This window comes from Melanaphis sacchari, unplaced genomic scaffold (genome assembly GCF_002803265.2).
Source record: "Melanaphis sacchari strain LSU unplaced genomic scaffold, SCAv2.0 Contig0_pilon_pilon, whole genome shotgun sequence".
Taxonomy (NCBI): Eukaryota; Metazoa; Arthropoda; class Insecta; order Hemiptera; family Aphididae; genus Melanaphis; species Melanaphis sacchari.
The window spans coordinates 15603953-15623636 of NW_020270366.1; the positions used below are offsets into that span (position 1 = coordinate 15603953).

The 19684-nt window shown below is 27.3% G+C and overlaps 3 protein-coding genes across 6 annotated transcripts; 1 reads left to right on the forward strand and 2 right to left on the reverse strand.

Annotated features, from left to right (window-relative positions):
- The first annotated feature begins 245 nt into the window (after window positions 1–245).
- LOC112591162 (prosaposin) lies at window positions 246–12372 on the forward strand. Of its 2 annotated transcripts, XM_025334912.1 has the most exons (18): window positions 246–684; window positions 848–950; window positions 4225–4372; window positions 4578–4784; window positions 4844–4963; window positions 5048–5212; window positions 5271–5492; window positions 5562–5699; window positions 5776–5986; window positions 6104–6336; window positions 6400–6540; window positions 8875–9073; window positions 9183–9364; window positions 9438–9609; window positions 9699–9895; window positions 11887–12004; window positions 12064–12158; window positions 12217–12372. In XM_025334912.1, exons 1-18 carry the CDS (start codon window positions 609–611, stop codon window positions 12370–12372), a joined length of 2883 nt encoding a protein of 960 aa, XP_025190697.1. In that variant the 5' UTR covers window positions 246–608. The 2 variants fall into 2 exon arrangements, with proteins under 2 accessions (XP_025190697.1, XP_025190779.1); XM_025334994.1 differs by lacking the exons at window positions 11887–12004; window positions 12064–12158; window positions 12217–12372 and adding exons at window positions 10241–10435; window positions 10740–10875 and having other exon boundaries at window positions 247–684.
- A 159-nt stretch (window positions 12373–12531) lies between these two features.
- LOC112591294 (histone H2A.V) lies at window positions 12532–15408 on the reverse strand. Its single transcript, XM_025335100.1, has 5 exons — window positions 15085–15408; window positions 14781–14858; window positions 13238–13351; window positions 13047–13176; window positions 12532–12989 (listed from the first exon to the last, which is right to left on the reverse strand). The coding sequence occupies exons 1-5, from the start codon at window positions 15085–15087 to the stop codon at window positions 12928–12930; spliced, it is 387 nt and encodes a 128-aa protein (XP_025190885.1). The 5' UTR covers window positions 15088–15408; the 3' UTR covers window positions 12532–12927.
- Window positions 15409–16664: 1256 nt separating this feature from the next.
- Window positions 16665–19549, reverse strand: LOC112591374 (secretory carrier-associated membrane protein 1). 3 transcript variants are annotated; one of them, XM_025335290.1, is made up of 10 exons: window positions 19534–19549; window positions 18989–19212; window positions 18370–18465; window positions 17998–18135; window positions 17852–17930; window positions 17651–17779; window positions 17429–17585; window positions 17262–17363; window positions 17070–17190; window positions 16665–17008 (listed from the first exon to the last, which is right to left on the reverse strand). In XM_025335290.1, exons 2-10 carry the CDS (start codon window positions 19049–19051, stop codon window positions 16889–16891), a joined length of 1005 nt encoding a protein of 334 aa, XP_025191075.1. In that variant the 5' UTR covers window positions 19052–19212; window positions 19534–19549; the 3' UTR covers window positions 16665–16888. The 3 variants fall into 3 exon arrangements, with proteins under 3 accessions (XP_025191075.1, XP_025190997.1, XP_025191144.1); XM_025335212.1 differs by lacking the exon at window positions 19534–19549 and having other exon boundaries at window positions 18989–19382; XM_025335359.1 differs by lacking the exons at window positions 18370–18465; window positions 19534–19549 and having other exon boundaries at window positions 18989–19382.
- Window positions 19550–19684: the final 135 nt, after the last annotated feature.

A 19684-nucleotide genomic window follows, 5' to 3' on the forward strand; every position in this document is an offset into this window, starting at 1 on the left:
TTATAATGATGTTAAAATATCTAAATTACTTCTACGCGACAATAATAACGCGATTGTACGTAGACACGTATAGTTGCAGCAGTTGCGTTTATTATTATTATTATTATTATTATTCAATATGTACACAGCATAGGAATTGTTACTACGTAGTAGTACTAATACTACTTACCCCCCACTCCTAACCACCCTACCGCACCGCAAACCGGACAACATTGCTATTATCAATTCCCCCGTACGTCTCCGTCGCAGTTTAGCAACAGAGGTCGTCGTATCGCTTGTCTTCCTCTTGGCATCCCGAGCCCAATGCAAACAAAAACCTTTTCACGTTTTATTATCGTAAGCCAGTTGTATTTTTGTAATCTGACTACGTGAAACGCTGCATTATTGTTGTGATGCACTGACGCGTTCGCGTTCCACTCTCCGACCTTTGTTACTGTTGTGAGACGTTACGATTTTTATTATTGCTGTCTCGACCAAGTCGACATCCACACGTTCGCCGTCTCACGTTGTTTGCTTGATGAACAACGTCCGAACCATAAAATATTGTGTAAATTATTATATTTCGTGCAGTTTTTCATAAGCATTAATCGTCGAAAACAACCCTGACGATGACCGCTTCCGCGGGTATTGCGTGCCTTTGTAGGCCTCTGGCTTTTTTCGGCCTCGTCGCACTGTTGTCCTCCGGTAAGTACTACACAACAGTAGCCTGGTTTATCTATAATATTGTAAATATGTTATTATATATTATTATTGTGATATTCAAACACCTTGATATTAGATGTGTTTGAATATTGTCATTGATAGACTGCCACTGTCCAACTTCTACTTTTTTTCTTTTCGTGCCTAGGTGCTTTGGCTAATGTTGAAACTATCATTGTCCAAAAACATGTCCAAATGCTCGGCTCACAAGAATGCACGTATGGTCCGTCGTTTTGGTGTAAAAATATTACGTGAGTAAATGTTTCTATAATTCACATGATGAACTGTATAGTGGAAAAAATATATATATTTTGTATTTATTCTTTTGTGTATATTTGGCCACGTCATCGTTTCATTTATTGTTTTTATGTTACAGTTTATTAGGTTTGAAAATATTAAAAACACTACCTATACTATAGGTCCTATAGTTTAGCTTATAAATAACTCAAAATCAATAAATTATATCTGCAACATAAACATTAGGCTTGTTCAATATTTATAATTTAAGGAACTAAGAAAAATCGAATTATGATTGTTAAATAAGTGATGTTGTTACACTTTGACAAAATTAACTTTAGTATTATTTAAATTCAATATTTTTAAGTATTTATTCATTATTTATTTACTTTAATAATTTCATGATAAATAAGAAAATTATTCATTTAATATTGTTTGTTTCAATAATTGTTTTTGATCTTGGGTGTATAGTCATTAATCACATTACATTTTAATTACCTGATTATATAATTTATGATTAATTTTAAATTAAGTGTTATTATGAGTTTTTTATACTATTTATAGGTGTATTTGTATATTATACTAATTATCAGTTAAGATATCAAGTACCTTAAGATAAAGTGTCAATAATAATAATTTATTGAATTTAATATGCATTCTTGGGCAATAATATACGTTATTTTAACTCATATTATGATTATATAAAAAAAAAAAAAAAAATACATTACTTTACTGTTATCAATAAAATGTGCTAAACAAAATAAACAAAAATGTAAAATTCTAATTATTTTATTTATTATTTCAATTGAACAAAAATATTTGTTTAAAAAAACTGGATAACCTTGAATAACAGGAAACTATCCGTAATACTATATACTGATAAGTCATTTATGACTAAGACATCCTTTTGTGACATGCCTTACTACAGTAAGTTGTATCCAGCTGTTAATACATTTTTATATGCCAGAACATTAGATGATGTTTGTAACATTTTTTATAAAAGTATTTTAATTTTGTTGGTAATTAAATAATAATGAACTTCATTGTCAAGTATACAATCATGGTATTTTATTATATCTCCTTTTTGAAACATTTTTATAATTCTTTAGAAATCAATATTACCACATCTACATAACTTAATAATTTAATCTAAATTAATTATTAAAATAATTAACTTATATCAATTTAATTCATATTAAATTGTTTTCGACAGAATAGTTTCTTAATTTCTATCAAACTGTTTATAGTAAATTAAGTGACAAATAAATATTTAATTACAATAAAATATTTATCACACATTCATTTTAAATTTGCCTCATGATAATTTTTCATAACATTATTTTTTAACCCACTAATCTAAATTTTAAACATTTTTGACTTGTGAAGAATATTTACTAATAATTAATGTATTAATGCAAAATATTAAATTATTTGTTTATATTAATTGTGAATAATTAAATGTAACTAGATATTTAATCTTTAATTTCATTAAATTTTGATTTTTGTATTGTTTTCTATAGGTGGTTTTATTGATGTTGTAATTTATTTTCATTATGTTTGTAGTATTTGTACATCTGTTTTTACATAAATGTGTTGTCTTTAGATCAACAATACAATAATCTTTACTCTTATTTTATATTATTTAACAAAAACTATTGAAGTTAAAACTACAAATTTTAATTTCTAATAGTTATAATATTGATATATGTATATTTATTTTATTAATAGTTAGGTTTAATATTTTTCATAATAGTCAAATTTTTTTTTGAGGGGGGAGGGGGATGTAGGCTTTCTAGAGATAGACATGTACTGACGCATGAAGGGTTTCATCCGTATTTTGGGGGGCTAAGCACCTCAAAATCCCCCCTAACTACGTCTATGATGTTTTTTAAATTATATATACAATGAACAAGATCTATTATTAAATAAAAAATTATATTTTATCAACTCAATTGTGTAGAATTTTGTTTTTGAAAAATGTTTTCTAATTATTCACTCACCATTAATCAAAATTCATTTATTGCATATTTACTTTATCACACTATTTTACACAACAAATGCTTCTCTCACCCACTCAATATGTTGTGTATTAAGTCTACATAATATGTAAATCATAAAAGAATCTGTATATCCCAAATTCATATCAAACGTCTTGCTCTGAATAATCAATTATTTAGAGGGTAAACTATTATAGCATACATTTTTTTTTGTCTTGCTTGTATTTAATTTAATTGAAATGTAGCTATTTTAGTATACCAATCATGATTATATTTTTGAAATTATAGTATTTTAACTCAGTATAACATTGTTTGTTTCGTGAAAAGTATTTTTAATGTTTTTATTTTTAATAATTATTGGTAACAAATAAAAAAATGAATGCTAATTTTTTTGAAAATTAAAATATTAAAAAATATTCTGCCAAAATAGATATTATCTTTGGCAGTTTTTCAATATGTGGCATTATTTACTGTAATAAAAATAAAAGTATAATAGGTATACAGTTTAGAGCAGTGGTTCTCAACCTCTTTTATTCTACACCCTCTTTTGTAGATTTTCAAAAACCTCATGCCCCCTCCTATAAATTGAAATAATTAATCACCTTTTACAATGTACTTTACAAATAAACTATACACTATTTGGAATGACTATTTTTTTGTTAATGATATTTATCGGTTATCCATTGATACTCATTAATGGTTAAAAAGAACTGGTTAATTAATTTTTTTCTCTATGTTTTAAAATAAAAATTGTATTTCGTAATAATGCTTGCGCCTCCCCAGCAATGTGTACATGCCCCCCAGTTTGGGAACCAGTGGTTTAGAGTATATATTTTATTAAATTCAATGATTTTATTTGAAATAAATATTTCAGTAGTTAATTAAAAATTAAAATGTAATATAAAAATGAGAATTTTATTATAAAAATAAATGGGTACATTCAATTAATTATTATTAATAGTTGTGGATTCTTCAGTTAAGAATATATTACAATGCTCAATAGTCACATTTTTTAAAATTATTATTTCTTATCTATGTAAACATTTTTAAATTAACAATTTAAAAATATTTATTTATTTACAATTGAAACAAGTTATTAATTATAATGCAATTAAACCCATAAATATAAAAATAAAATGGTTTTGTTTATAACAACTATTAATTAAAAATAAATAATTATACTTTCTTTGCTTCAATTTCATAAATATTAGTTAAATTAATTCTATTGAAAATAAAATATAAAAATATTTTTCAATTAAAAATCAATTTAAATATTTCTTTTTTTTTTTAGTAATGCTGCCGGATGTAATGCTGTCAAACATTGTATTCAAACAACTTGGGTTACACAGACATATCCAGAAGATAATGATGATATTTGTACTATTTGTAAAAATATGGTGAAAGAAGCTCGTGACACACTCACCAGTAATGTTACATTGGTTGGTTATTAATGTATTCATATTAAATTTATTGACAATATCTTAGTTATATTTATCCCTGCCTTAAAAATAAAATAATAAGAATTTAATAATAGTTAAAAAGAAATTTATGATTTAATAAAAATTCTTTTAGTGACCTAATGCACATATCTATATAAAGTGATTAATAATTATGGTTACAATAATTGAATGATTGAACTTTTAGGAAGAATTGAAAGAAGTCTTTGATGGATCTTGTAACTTGTTGCCATTAAAAATAATTAAAAACGAGTGTAAAAAATTATCGGATGATTTTATACCTGAACTTGTGGACACTTTGGCTTCACAAATGGACCCAAATGTTGTTTGCACTGTATCTGGATTGTGTAATAATGCACGTATTGATAAGCTGTTATTGGAAAATAAAGAAAAAGTAACTATAATATTTTAATCAATTTTTTAATTTGCACTAATTTAACTGTTTTTGTATAGGAACAACCAACAGTTGATAGTGAACACCATCAATGTGAACAATGTACTATTGTTATGGACAAAGGAGAATATTTACTTCAGAGCATGTCTAAAGATGATGTTCTAAATAAAATATTACTGGTAAGTTTAATTATAAATATGTAGAATATATCAATATTATTTAATAAGTAAAATATATTTATTTATACATAATTAATTTATTAGATGTGTGGAGAACTGAGCAGTTATTCTGACGCATGCAGTAGTATAGTATTAACATATCACAATGAAATATTCAATACCATTAAAAATGGCTTTAATAAACGTAATGTGTGTTTGTTGAGTGGTATGTGTTCAGAAATATTTCATCCCCATGCTGATGGTTATGAAGTAAGATTGGAGTTAAACAATACAATAAATATTTTACTACTAGTATATTTATTTGTAGAAATCAAAAAATGCTTTGATGGGCGTTGAAATTAGCAATGCTGGTGAGCGAGGTAGAATTCAAATCCAAAAATCTGATAAAGTCAATGATGATTTGACATGTGAATTTTGTGAAACCTTGGTCAAACATTTGAGAGATATTTTGGTTGCCAATACGACTGAAGAACAATTTTCAGATGTATTGAAAGGTCTTTGCAAACAAACTAGGAGTTTCTCAAACGAGGTATTATCCAAATATAATATATTATTGTCATTTTATAATTCATGTATTTTATATAATGTTTTGTTTCAGTGTTTAGCAATAGTTGATGAAAATTATGCACGTATTTATCAATTCCTTGTTAACGAATTGAATGGAAATGTTCTTTGTACAATAGTTGGTATTTGCCCCAAATCTCTAAACTCTCGTTATAATCTTGACTATATGATAGTAAGTTAATAACTATTTACATTAATGAGTACCATATTTTGAGTTTTAATTTCATAAATTATATCTTTTCATTTAGCCAGTGTATCCTCTTATTCCTATTGAACTTCTACAAAGCCAGGAAACGACTAAAATTGAAAAAGATAGTTCATTTACTGCTAAAAAAGAACAAAATGAAAATAAACCTACACTTGTCGTTGTCGATGAACAACCTCCAAAAATTCAAAATATTAATGTCGTTAAAAAATCTCCAGTTATTGATGTATTCTATAAGGAAATGCATTTTGTTGGTAAGATTGATAAAACAATTATTTTCATATTATATCTTATATAATAAGTAAATAAAACATAACATTTGTGTAATAAGTAATTTTACCAATTAACATATCGTATTATATTTTATATAGTCAATGACGTCAACATGCCTACTGATAAAACTGCATGTTTCTTGTGTCAGTCGATTTTAAATTATGTTCAACAAGTAGTAACTGATCCAAAATCTGAAGCAGAAATCCGTACAGCATTGGAAAAATCCTGTTTGGTTGTACCATCATCATTTGAACAACAATGTAAACAATTTGTCGATCAATATGGCGATGCCTTTATTTCACTTGTAGCTCAAGAAGTTGATCCATCAATAGTGAGTGTTCAGTTATAATTTTTATCTAAATATAATAATAAATAAATAATTGATTTAATTTAGATCTGTCCAGAATTGAAATTATGTCCAGTAGCAGATTTGTCTTTGACTTCAAACAAAAATAGTGAAAGTTCTAATAATTGTCCAATGTGTGTTATTTTTATGTCAGCTTTAGAATCTGAGATTTCTAATAAAGATACAGAAGTAAGTGGACCTAATATTTTATGATACAATTGTTAATGAGTGGTATATTATTTTAATTTTTGGTATTTATCAATTGAAATAAATAATTGTAATGGTTAAGAACATCTAAACTAAAAATTTATACTTTTAAAAATGGTAATTATTTGTAACTGCTACTGCACTGTTTAAAATCACCCCGCCTTCAAGTAACCATCTGTTTAAATCTAATAATTAGGGCTCGGAAGTTATAGGAGTTAAAAAAGGCAAAATATGCATGCAAATATGCACAAAAAAATTGTAAAATATGCATGAAAATATGTTAAATATGCAAAATAAAATTTATTAAATATGCAAAAAAATGTACTACGTATATACAAAAAAAAATATTTTTTATGTTTTGGCTTGTATTTTGTGTTTGGTGGATTGTAATTTTTTCAATCTAAAAATATACATAGAATAAAAGTTATTTGAAAAATTATATTAATTTTTTTTTTAATTCATTAAACATATAGATTATTGTAACCGTCATACCCGTAAATGTATTGCATTGAATAACCAGAGCTTTTTTGATATTTTCTATCTCAAACGAACGACGGTTGTCTGTAAGTACATTTTTGTAGCGCGAAAAACTTCTTTCAATATCCGATGAAGTTATGGGTGCGTATTTAAAGTGTGCCAAGTCATTCCCATTTAAGTCTTCTGGTAGTCCTTCCATTGACGTTGCTTCACCAGTTAAAATGCTTGATATTTTTTTTAAATCATTAAAACCACAGTTTTTTTCCAAAACATTTTTTAATTTTTCTTTGATTGCAGTGCCTGCCTCGTCAATAATGTGCTCTAACTTATTTTCGACGGATTTCACTGTCGCTATTGACTCATGTAACGGGAGTTTTTGTTTTTCGAGTTGTGTTATTGTTGTCGGTAAAAAAACCATAATTTACATGAATGAAAGTTAAGTTCATTTCCACAGAACGGTCACTTACAATGTCTTTAGCTTCTCTAATAGAAACCGCATCGCTTGAATCTAGAAGTTGTAAAACTTTGTTTATTTCTTTAAAATATTGACAGTAATATGAAGCTGCTTGTAGCCATGTCCCCCAAATTCAGTATTCATAATTTTATTAAGAGGAATATTAGCACACATCATTGACTTACATAAATCTTTTGAAAATTCACATTTTTTGGAGGTACTTGAAGAGAAAAACTGTTGTGTAGTTGATACTTTATTCATATTATTTCGTTGACGATTTAACAACCGCTCATGTTTATTCGTTTTTACATGTTGAGTAACTGTAAATCGTTTTTTGCAATTCACTTTAACTTCACAGATCTTACAAAATAGAATAGTACCGTCTGTTGAAAAAACATTTTCGCCGAATTCTAAAACGAATTTTCTAGTTTGTGAAATTTTCGGCATATTATAATTTTTTTAAATATTTAGGTAGATTTTACAGAGCACGGACGAATTTATTACACGAGACAGTTCACACACAACTGACGGGGTAAATATACTTGCCCAAATAATTCAGTCATACACCTATAAATACACTCATATATAGAACAAATCGCTATTAGATTAACGATAACGTCGATAGCAAAGACGTTAGTGCAATAAAGATAAATACGCTCCGCTGTAGGTACATCGCGTCGCGACTGTTAATTTAATCGAAAATAAAATAATAAAACCATAATTATTAAAAAAAAAACATCAATTTGTTTAGAAAATATTAAACGAGCATAAAAATCCAATGAAAATTGAGAAATATGCATAAAAAGCATATGAAAATTGAGAAATATGCACTTTTTTCTAAAACTGACAAAATATGCAAAAATATGCACTTTTAATTTTTTTATTTAAGCTTGTCATTGTATAAAACGGATTTCTAGCCTGGTCTGCTATAAATTAAGGGCATACAGAAAAATATGCAACTCCTACAACTTCCGAGCCCTACTAATAATTATAGTATGCAGTTTACAACTATTAGAAACATGGTTAATTATTAGTATTTCATAAGAATACCTAAAAAGTATTTCAAAGTAAACAAATTATGTTTGTAAGATAGGTTCTTTGCACATTTAATATTTTTTTAAATTATCTATCAACAAGTTGATAACATATTAAACATGTTATAATGTAACAAAATATATTTTCAAATATTAAAATAATCCTTTTTATTTATAAATAATAAAATAAATCATATAATAGAATTATTCACTTGTTAAATATTATCAATATTCACTGAAATTTCAAATTTTTAGATTTAAACTAATGATGGGTTGATGTATAGCTCAATATCAAAACAATTTTATTAAGTACATTAAAAATTAATAACTAATTCTTATTGTAATATTCAGGAAGTGATTAAAAAAAAATTAGAGAAGTTGTGTACCAAACTACCATCTAAATGGAAAGGGGAATGTACAGATTTTGTTTCATCCCAGCTGCAAAGTATACTTGATATGTTAGTTGCTCAAGTTAAGCCTGAAGAAATTTGTGTTTTATTGGACATTTGCAAACCAAAGACCATCTCTGAAAGTGCGGAAAATGATTTAGGTAAGCAAAAAAAAAGTATATTATCTGTGTATGTATAATATATATTAATTATTTATATAAGTTAGTAAATATAAATATTGGATATTCAAGTTTTATTTTTTATTTTTAGAAACAAATATGATTGCTACAGCTGGACAAATTACTGTAGTGTTTCCTGGGTACAATATGGGACAATTATTGGCCAATAATTACAAAATGTTGGAAGAGCCAAAAATTCCGACTCCTTTTTGTGTAGTATGCACTGTTGTAATGAAATATTTGAATAGTGAAATTAGAGACAAAACAAATCAAGTATGTTACATTGCTTTAAAGATTTAATCGAATAGGAGTTAAAGTAATAAATTCAATTTAATAATTTTTTTAGGATGAAATAGAACACGTTTTAGAATCAATATGTAGTATATTACCCAATGTAGAAGAAAATGAATGTCAATCTTTTATTGATTCAAACTATTTACAAATTATCAAATTTATTCAAGTTGGAACAGACCCAGGTATTGCGTGTATGGCGTTAATGGTGTGTGAAGAAAACAAAAGTAATAAAATAAATCATTTTAATAAAAACCAAATCATTTTTTTATGTTATATATTAATTTAATACTCATATCGCATGTGTTCCATACAGTTGAGGGTAAAATAAACGTAGACTTATCAAAAAAGAATGTAAAAGAGTCTGTTGAATTGGATAGTTCTAATAGTTGTGCCGCTTGTGAAGCATTTATCACTGTATTTGAAGATCGCTTAACTAATGATTCAGTAAGCGTTGACGACATAGATTTGATTGAACTGTGCAATGAAGTTGACATCGCTTCTAAAGACGAGGTAAATAATTATATTAGTGTTCTTGAATTGCAATAAGCAAATTATGGGTAATTATTATCAAATGTGTTGCTAGTTGAATGGCATTCAGACCCAAGAAATAATAATTTTTATCTTAAACACTTATCATATTATTAAGAAATTATGATCTTAACAAACCATTATATTATATATTTATTTTATAACTCTTGAAAAAATTTAAATAGACTAGTATCAAAATAATTAAATAGTTCATATGTTATTATTTTTATTCTGCAAGCCGCTGTGCGTGCGTGAGTGTGTATGTGTAAATTCAATAATTTTAGCAAAGCCTAAAATTGAAAATTCACACAAATAAATATTATGCAGTGTATGGAGATGATAGAATCGTACGCTCAAACTTTCAAAAATCTCTATAATCACTTGCCTACATGGATGATGTGCGAAAAAACGGGGCTGTGCACTAAAAATAAGAGTTTTGCAGTCAACCAATTTAGTAACTCCAGATGTTTAGAAGGTTCTGAATATTGGTGTGCATCCTGGGATAATGCTAAAGAGTGCAAGGTAATTATCAAATTCAATTTTTCTTACACTATTAATTATCAATAATTATTATGTAACCTTTGTCTTGAGAATAGCAAAGCGACAAATGGTAGTTATATTGATTTAAACTTATTGTTTCAACTTCTGAATAACTAATTTACTAAGATTGTTAATTTAAACACAAATTATTTATCTAAAAAAATTAATAAAATATTTTATCAGATTTTTTGAAATCTTACAGAATCCTAGTTGATTTTACAATTTAAATTTTACAAGAATTAAAAAATTTTATTATCTGATTAGTGTATTATTGTTTTTTTTTCAGGCTGAAATGTTGTGCAAACACTCTTCATGGAACGTGAAAGTCATTGAAAACTAGTGAAGTGATATTAGATTAAAATGAATAATTAACTCATGTTATGTTAATGTAAAATCAATATTATAATTAATATGACTTATAATAATAATATTCTAGATTTAATAATTATTATTACCTATAAATATTACTTTTTATGTTAATAGATGGTTTTTAAATTTATTATGTGTTAAGGATAAAAACATACTATAAAAATTAATTAATATGTTTTGAATTTTCTTTAATAGTTATAATATAATATACATTCTTACTATTTTTATTTTTTTATTTTGATTAATTAATATATATTTTTATACTTATACTTATATATTTATAATATCTAAATATTCTAAATTAAAGAGACAACATCAATTTGTCTACAATAAATACGCACTTAAAAAAATCCACAAAATGTGTTTAGGGTAACAAAATTAAAAGTGATGAAATCAACATTTATTTTTTATTTTTTTTCGCGAATATGGTGTTTATTTATATATTAGATTAGATAAACTTATTAATCCAATTGAAGAGTTTGATTTCAATTTGTTAGAAAAGTATGAACATTTATTAAAACAGATTGTGAAATTATAAGATTAGTTGAATTGTTAAAAATGTATTTAAAAAAAAAATAACGATTTTTCTATGTTCATATCCATTGTAGTGTACAGCCTTAGACATATGTTGTTTGTGACTGAATATTGATGGGGACTGAGAAATTTTTATCTGTAAGCTTGTATTAGATTGACTTCAAACTAGAAAACTTATTTGTCATTAATTTTCTAGTTTGTTTCAATTTTGTTGGACAGCTGCTGTGAATCTAATCAAATTTGAAACTATTCTATGTTGCCATTTACCAAAATATACGATATGTAGTACTTATTTTACGAGTTGTAGAAAACATGTATTGTGGTAAATGTGATGAAAATTAAACATTATAACTATAATAACTAATAACTTTAATAAACTATATTGTTAAAATCAAATATTTTGTAGTTATTTTCATTATGAACAAAAACATTTTCCATTACTCATTTATTATATTCCTTGGGTCATCAGTGTCATAAAATCATAAAATGCTACCTTTCAATACTTAACAAAAAAAAATTTGTGTTAAAAGGTCAACGATATGCTGAAACTTGTCAAGTACAGTTGTAAAGCCAAATTTGATGACAACAACGATTGGCTCATTAGAGCTCTAATTGAGAAGTTGCGAACCACGTGTACCAAACAGTATAGTAAGTTTTTTTTCTAATTGTAAGTTTGTACTGTTCATTCAATTAAATAATATTTTTAGTGAAAAAAAAGGATGTAAAATTTCATCCCAAGTGTAGCATTTGCAAGGACATAATCCGCGATATCAAACATAAAATTGAAACCTCTCCATTTGAAGTATGAACATATTTGAATACATTGATAAATAATTTTTAATAATTTTATTTGTCTGTAGAAAGATATTCAGTATAGATTAGAATCATTGTGTGACGTTCTACCAAACAAGGACAAGTGTGTTGACTTTGTGGAGCAGTACTCTGAAAAATTTCTCAATACTTTAATAGATGATATTAAAGAACAAAAAGTGTGCGCTGAAATTGGATATTGCTAATGTAGTAATATCTATTTCATGAAAATCATATTGTATGAACAAACGCTCCTACTGTTCATTAAGAACTGATATTTACTCAATTTAGTCATTGATGATCTAATTTAAAATAAAACTTAATTTTATAATATAACTAATGTAAGGAATAAATAAAAACACAAATTATAAAAAGAAATGGATATATTTTATTTTTTTTTTTTTATCTTTTAAGTGAATAATACAAAAAAATATTGTACATTCTAGATTTTACGTAATCGAGATTTTCGATTAGAAACATAATCAAAAACAATTTTCAATTGATATAACTTTAGTGAAAAAATTGATATAATTAAAAAAAAAAGTCGAAGTTTACTTTGTCTTAATATAATTAGTCTTTGCCATAAGAAGTTTTATACCTCCTACACTCGCACAAAAATAGCAAATGGAATCATTTTATAATATTGTGAGGTATAAAATTAATTATTGAAAAAGGCAAAAGAATAAAATCAAATTACATAGCTTACAAATTACAAATAAATGTTTTACATTTAATTAAAGTCTTGTATGGCAGGTGGAATTTTACTGTGGTTTTTGAGATCCCTTTTTGCCGATGAGGGATTTGTGGATATGAGGGATAACACCTGAAAAAAATAAAATGTATAGAGAATGCTTAATAACAATCCTATAATTTATATTACCTCCTCCTGCAATTGTAGCTCTGATGAGTGTGTCTAATTCTTCATCTCCTCTGATGGCAAGTTGCAAATGACGTGGCGTGATACGCTTCACTTTTAAATCCTTTGATGCATTACCAGCCAATTCAAGTACCTTTAAATAACATTATTTTAAATACATTATATTTAGATAATATTTCTCAAACTATATTTACTTCAGCAGTCAAATATTCTAAAATGGCAGCACTGTATACAGCCGCTGTCGCTCCTACACGGCCATGACTTGTAGTACGATTTTTTAAATGACGATGAATTCTTCCCACTGGAAACTGTAAATAAATTATGTAAATGATAAATAGATAGATCGTTAAAGGGACAACAATATAATGTTTATTAATGAGCAACATATCTCAATTTATGTACATAAATTTAAATACAAACTTAACTGATATAAATATATAAAATCTATGATCGAATACAGGAGAAACACAGCAACTTGAGGTAGAAATGTATTTTTTATAGTGAATTACATTTATTCATTAGTATTTCATGATTTTTTTTTTTTTACAAGTTAACCAAACATATTAAATTTTAATATCTTTTAGAAATTTCTGAATTCACAGTAGCTCTACTAACATATTGATTGTTGACCCTCTTATAGGAGAATGCCAACTTATAATAGCCACCTAATTTAAAACCATTTTATGAATCACCTAAAGAATGAACTGTGTCATAATTTTTACATAACTAAAAATCCAATTATCATATTAAGTACAGTATAAAATTATCATTTATTTAATTGTATAGTATTATTTTTGAAAAGTGGATAAAAACAGCTATTTATTTTTAAAATTTTTATGTAATGTATGTCCAATTATAAAGTAATTATATAAATGAAGTATTTGATAAGCAATTAAATTTAAAATTAATACTTTTTTAATAGTAACTATTTTTTTAGAAGTTAACAATATCACTACAAAATTATAAAATAAACATTTATTTTGTTGTTAGGTGCACTATCTATTGGAGAGTTGAACAACTAATTAATACTTGAAAAATTGTAACAAAAAGTATATTATTTATATCCATTATACTGCCTACAGCATACATATAAAATATTATAAAATCATTTAATAAATTTAAAAATACAAAGTATATGGTAAATGTCAGTTGAAGTTTAAGATAATATATTTATAATTTTTTATTACCCCCTATAAATATAATTAACAAATGTGCTTAAAAGATATAAATATTTAATGAAATAAATAGAAATATAGTAGAAGCTAATACCTGCCCAAGGTTAAAAAATATTGAAATTGGTATCCTCAAAACGGCTGGAAATTTAACTACCCGGGTGTTAAAATTAAAACACTACCTAATTTAAATATACTAGATATCGAATTACCTAATTATGCATTAAGAAAAATACAGAGTTAATAATAACATTAGAATACATTTGTTAATCAATGACAATTAATAAAATTTAACTTGGCAGTCACGTCGCTTTCCTTTAAGACGCGCACAAAACGATCCAGTTGATTAATTTGTGTTCGTTTTGAGCGGGTCAAACAATAGGTTAGGAAACTGTTGATAAAGGAGAGAATAATAAGAATAGTTACTTGCGCCAAATCAGGGAACCATCAAATAACAACATTAAATTAGTAGTTATTAGTATTAAACTACCTATATATAACTAAAATTTATTTTTCTTAAAATAAAATAATAGTAAATAGTATTAAAAACACAGTTGTGACTTACCTGTAATCCTGCCCTGGCGGATCTGGATACAGCTTTCGCCTTGGATTTACCGGAGTCTTTACCCGCTTTACCACCAGCCTAGAGTGAAAAAAAATTGTTCAAATGAAATAGATTTGAGAAAAAAAAAACAGAACATTGTTGGATTATCGATTAGGAAAACCATCGAGAAACGACCTAAGTACAAAAACCGCGCGCGCCAAACGTCGGCGTGCGTTTTTTGCGCGGTAAAAATCTGTCATAATTGAGTGGCAACGTCCATCGGTGGTACGTAAAAATCTAACCAACGCATGTAGTGGATACGTACCATTTTTGCTAAGGCGGTGGTGCTCTGTTGTTACGAGACGGCGTTGGTTGAATCTGGAACGTATCGTTGTCGTTGTGCGACACAAACGACACAGCCGGTACGAGTTCGTCGACAACGGTGTTCGACGGACGGTGGATGTTGCACGGTGTAACTACTAACTGTATTTTGCGCGCGCGTACGTGACGAGATGCTTTCAACTAGTCGGGCACTCGGGCGTGCGGTTGTAAAAAACCGTTGAGAAAAAAAAACGGAGAAAAAATTTAACCGAATGTTACACTGACCAGTCAGAGGACGAGCAATGAGCGGCGGCAGCAAACAGTCGTCAGATACGCATACACAGTGTACACACGCGCGCACCCGCACGATCTCGTCTCACGCGCACGCGCACCGGTCCACTCGACGACCGTTACGCGCGCCAACCGCCAGTGGCCGCCATATTTGGTGTACACGTGACCCACCATCGTCCAATCGCCGTCGTCGGAGCATGATCGGCGGGTGAACCGTCGGAGGGACGACGCCGCCGCGGAAATCGATGCCGTTAACAAAAGAAATCGGTTGTTGGCTGCGGCTTCATCGGCGGGACGTTGTATGTCCACGCCGAAAATGCCGCCATTTTTCCCTCTCCCCACCAGTCGTCGACAGTGCAAGTCATAAGTGTTAAAAGGTAACGCACGATTCACGAACAGGACGAGTACCAGTATTAGCATAATTAGTATCAATAAAAATCTCATCTGTCTCTAAGAACGAAAAGAAATCAGGTTTTCGTCCGTTCGATTTCGAATGTCCTCAGTAAAGTTTGCGTTGAACGTATCTCAAAATGTTCAGTCATCTGGTTATCTTATCTCCCGCTCAAAAAATATCCTCGTTATCGCTGGCAGTCCGAAACCAAAGAGGTTGGTTAATTATTTTAACCGTCTTGTCAGTCGGCGTGGCGTATCAAGTACAAACTATGGAACGCCGAACGAGTACTGAACTACTGAAACTCACAAAACGAGTAACGACTGAATCACAATTCACAATATATTATGACCAACTGTAGGACTGCAGAATTAGAATAGCTCAACTTTACTATTACAGCGTCACATAAATGGTTATGACTCATGACGTCTGTTAGGTCTTTAGAATTAATACAATACTCGACGATAATAAATGTAATCATAGCCTGGCGGCAATGGTTAACATTAATGAGGATCAATTACTACACAAATTAAATTTCATATTAATTTTATCCAAATTTTAATATAGTTTATAATTATTATTTTTTTAAATTATTTGATTTGTGCACATCTAATGGCGATTAAAATTGTATTAAAAAAATTCAAATTAAACAAAATTTTTTACATTATTTTATATAGTTAAGACTTAGGAATGAATATAATTAATAACAAACAAACAAACAAACTTCTAATGATGTAAAAATTGTATATAAAACAAAAAACCATAATAAATTATCATAAAATATATTATGTTTATATAACTCTGAACTCAATAGAGAAAAAATGACAATAATATATAGGATAATTAAAATCCTATTATATAATTTTTAGGACAAAATAATTTTATATATTTAAAAAGTCCTAATGATTAATAAAATTCAAACAAAAATGATTCATCATTATGAAATTGTTATCATTTTTGCTTGAAAATATTTGAGTAATGACTATTATGCTAAAATATGCGAAAGATTAAATGTTGTTTTCAGTTGCATTATGTACAATATTGATCACAATATAACAATGTATATTCCAAAGTAATATTAAGTGTGTTAAATAGAATATATATTGAGAATGTATGATTTGTTATTTTAAAATCTGATATTGGATGCAATGACATTGGAGACTGCACCACTAGAAATAACACCGGAACGAAATTCTTCTTGTGCTTTAGCAAAACTGGCGCCTGAACTACGATAAATTCTATGAATCTAAAAAAAAAAATTAAATCATAATAATTGTTGACTATAGCGATATTAAATTTTTTTTTACTTTAGTCAACAAAAGGAAGTCCATAGTTGCTCCAAGAGCAAAAGCAATTCCCATCAATGTTACTAAAGTACCCAAAAATGGATGAGAGTTTTCATAAAGCTTAACAGCCATAAACAATCCACTATGAAACAAAAAATACAAATTTTAAAATTTTTACAATAATACAATTAAATAAATATTAAAAATAATTACCAATAACCCGATTCATATGTGCCCAATGCTTGAACTATTGCTATAACAAACTGGATACAAAACACAAAGAAGTAAAGCATGAAGTTGAAAGAACTGTCGTCACTACAAGAAAAAGAAAATATTAATTAATTATATAAAAAAAAAAATTGGAACTTTTTAACATTTACCGAAAAGCTTTATATCCTGGACGGAACCAAAATAAAAATGATAGTGGTACTAATATTCCAGCATAAACGATTGAAAAAATAAATGTAGCTATCGCTCCAGTTAAGAAAAGTAATAAGGTACCAATCAATATATTGCATGCTAGCAATCCAGTATGGTCTATAAAATAAATATTTGATATTAATTTGATTTATATGTAAGTTTATTTATTTTTAGTAACTTACATAACCATAAATAGTATAGTTGTCTGACAACATGTTGAAAATCTGGTGGAATTTCTACACTTATATCCAAATAAAAACATGGTTGATAGCAAAACCCTTTAGGTAATGGTGGCCAATTGTTTTGACGAACTTGAACAATTTATAAAAAAAGTTTTCATTAATTTTTATACAAACATGAGCATGTTATATGATAACAAATACCATTTATTGAAGCAGTACGCAATTCCTCTTCTCTTTTATCTAATTCAGCTTGTCTTCGATCAAGTTCAGCTTTTCTAGCCTAATTAAATGATGACACAAATAAGTACAAATTATACAAAGAAACCAGTAATAAACAAAGTAAATACCAATAAATCAGCTGACACATCGCCAGGATTTCTTCCGTAAGTAGGAGCAACTTGTGGAGTAATAGGATACTCTTGTGTAGGTGACATTACAGCAGGCATAGAATTAAGTGGTGGATTGGCTGCACCTCTTACAGGTTTCTGTAATAAAATATAAATGTAATGAATAGTAGTCTAATTTAATTTATTTTTAAGATTTGAAATAACATTTTTTTTTAATTTTTCTATAAGTATAAATTATAAATATGTATCACATATTATAAAAATTAGTATTGAAAACAAATTACAAAAACACAAAACTACTAAAACTAAAGAATAATGACAACTAAACAAAATATTTATAGTAATAATAAAGTACAATAGCTATAATTTTACCGCATTGTTAACAACATTTTGATCCTTTCCAAATGGATTGAAGTCTTCAATTAAAGATTGTACTTTATTATTTGTTAGTTCTTTGACTGAAGGGTCCTAAAAAAATAATTAAAACACAATTTTTCCCTTATACTAAAACATATACTTATAAAGTTACATTTTTTTAACGTTATCTGCTTAAATTATTTATAACATTTGTAATGACAATTAATATTAAGAATAACAATAATTGCTTTGTAATCTATAAATTATCTTCCCATACCTAATGTATATTAAATGAATAAATAGGTATATACATATAATTTTGATTGTATTAATAAGGAGCAAGTTAGAAGTCTACAATTTTTAATAATAATTTTTCCCTTAGGTAGTATTAAAATATATAATATTTGAATCTCATGGTTCATAAACATATGTGATGAAATCTCTGTTAAAATACACATGACCAATACATTTACATTTAATTATAAATAAATATTACATTGTTATGTTTTTTTTTAAATAAACTATATAAACGTGATCTTATTTTGATAAACAAATTATTTATCTGTAATAAAATAGGACCTACTAAATTTATTTATATAAAAATAAAAATAAAATAAAAACATTAAATAATTACCTGAAAAGGATGACCCACGGAAGGGGTGGGATCACCAAAAGGATTTTCGTCAGGTTCAGCCATAGTTAATAGTTATGTAATCTGTAATTTGCTATGAGTGAAACGACACGAGCTTGTTATATTTTAGTTACTGTTATGTATCATACAAAACAGCGATTGAGACGAGTTGAATTCACTTCGAGAATAACATGGTAAAACGTTTACCAAAATGACAAACCCAAATACTAAAACAAATGATTAGTTAACGGTAACCTGTTTATATCATACAATATTTTTATGTGAGTATATGACTATACGACTGCCGAAATGCCGAACGCCAGTGCCAATTATTATGTTAATCGACGAAAGATTAAGAAGACTGAAAAATTTCACAGAATTATGTGACGTACGCTATCAATAAATGGAAAAAAAACTATGTTACAGTGTGTGAACGAGATAAATGTATTGTTAACAATAATATTAATTACTGTCTGGCGTTTAATAGACTCATGATTAGTGTGAATAAACTCAGTAAACAATCGAAAATAATATGATCATGCAATTACTTTTATTGTGGGTGTAACGAGTGAAATATTATTAAGATTTGTCATTTTTAAATTTAAATTTACTTTTGGATAATTCCAGAGATAAAGTAATAAAATGTTGGACTTCCTGTTGACTGATAACAAGTCTTCTATTTATCTTAAGCAATGATAA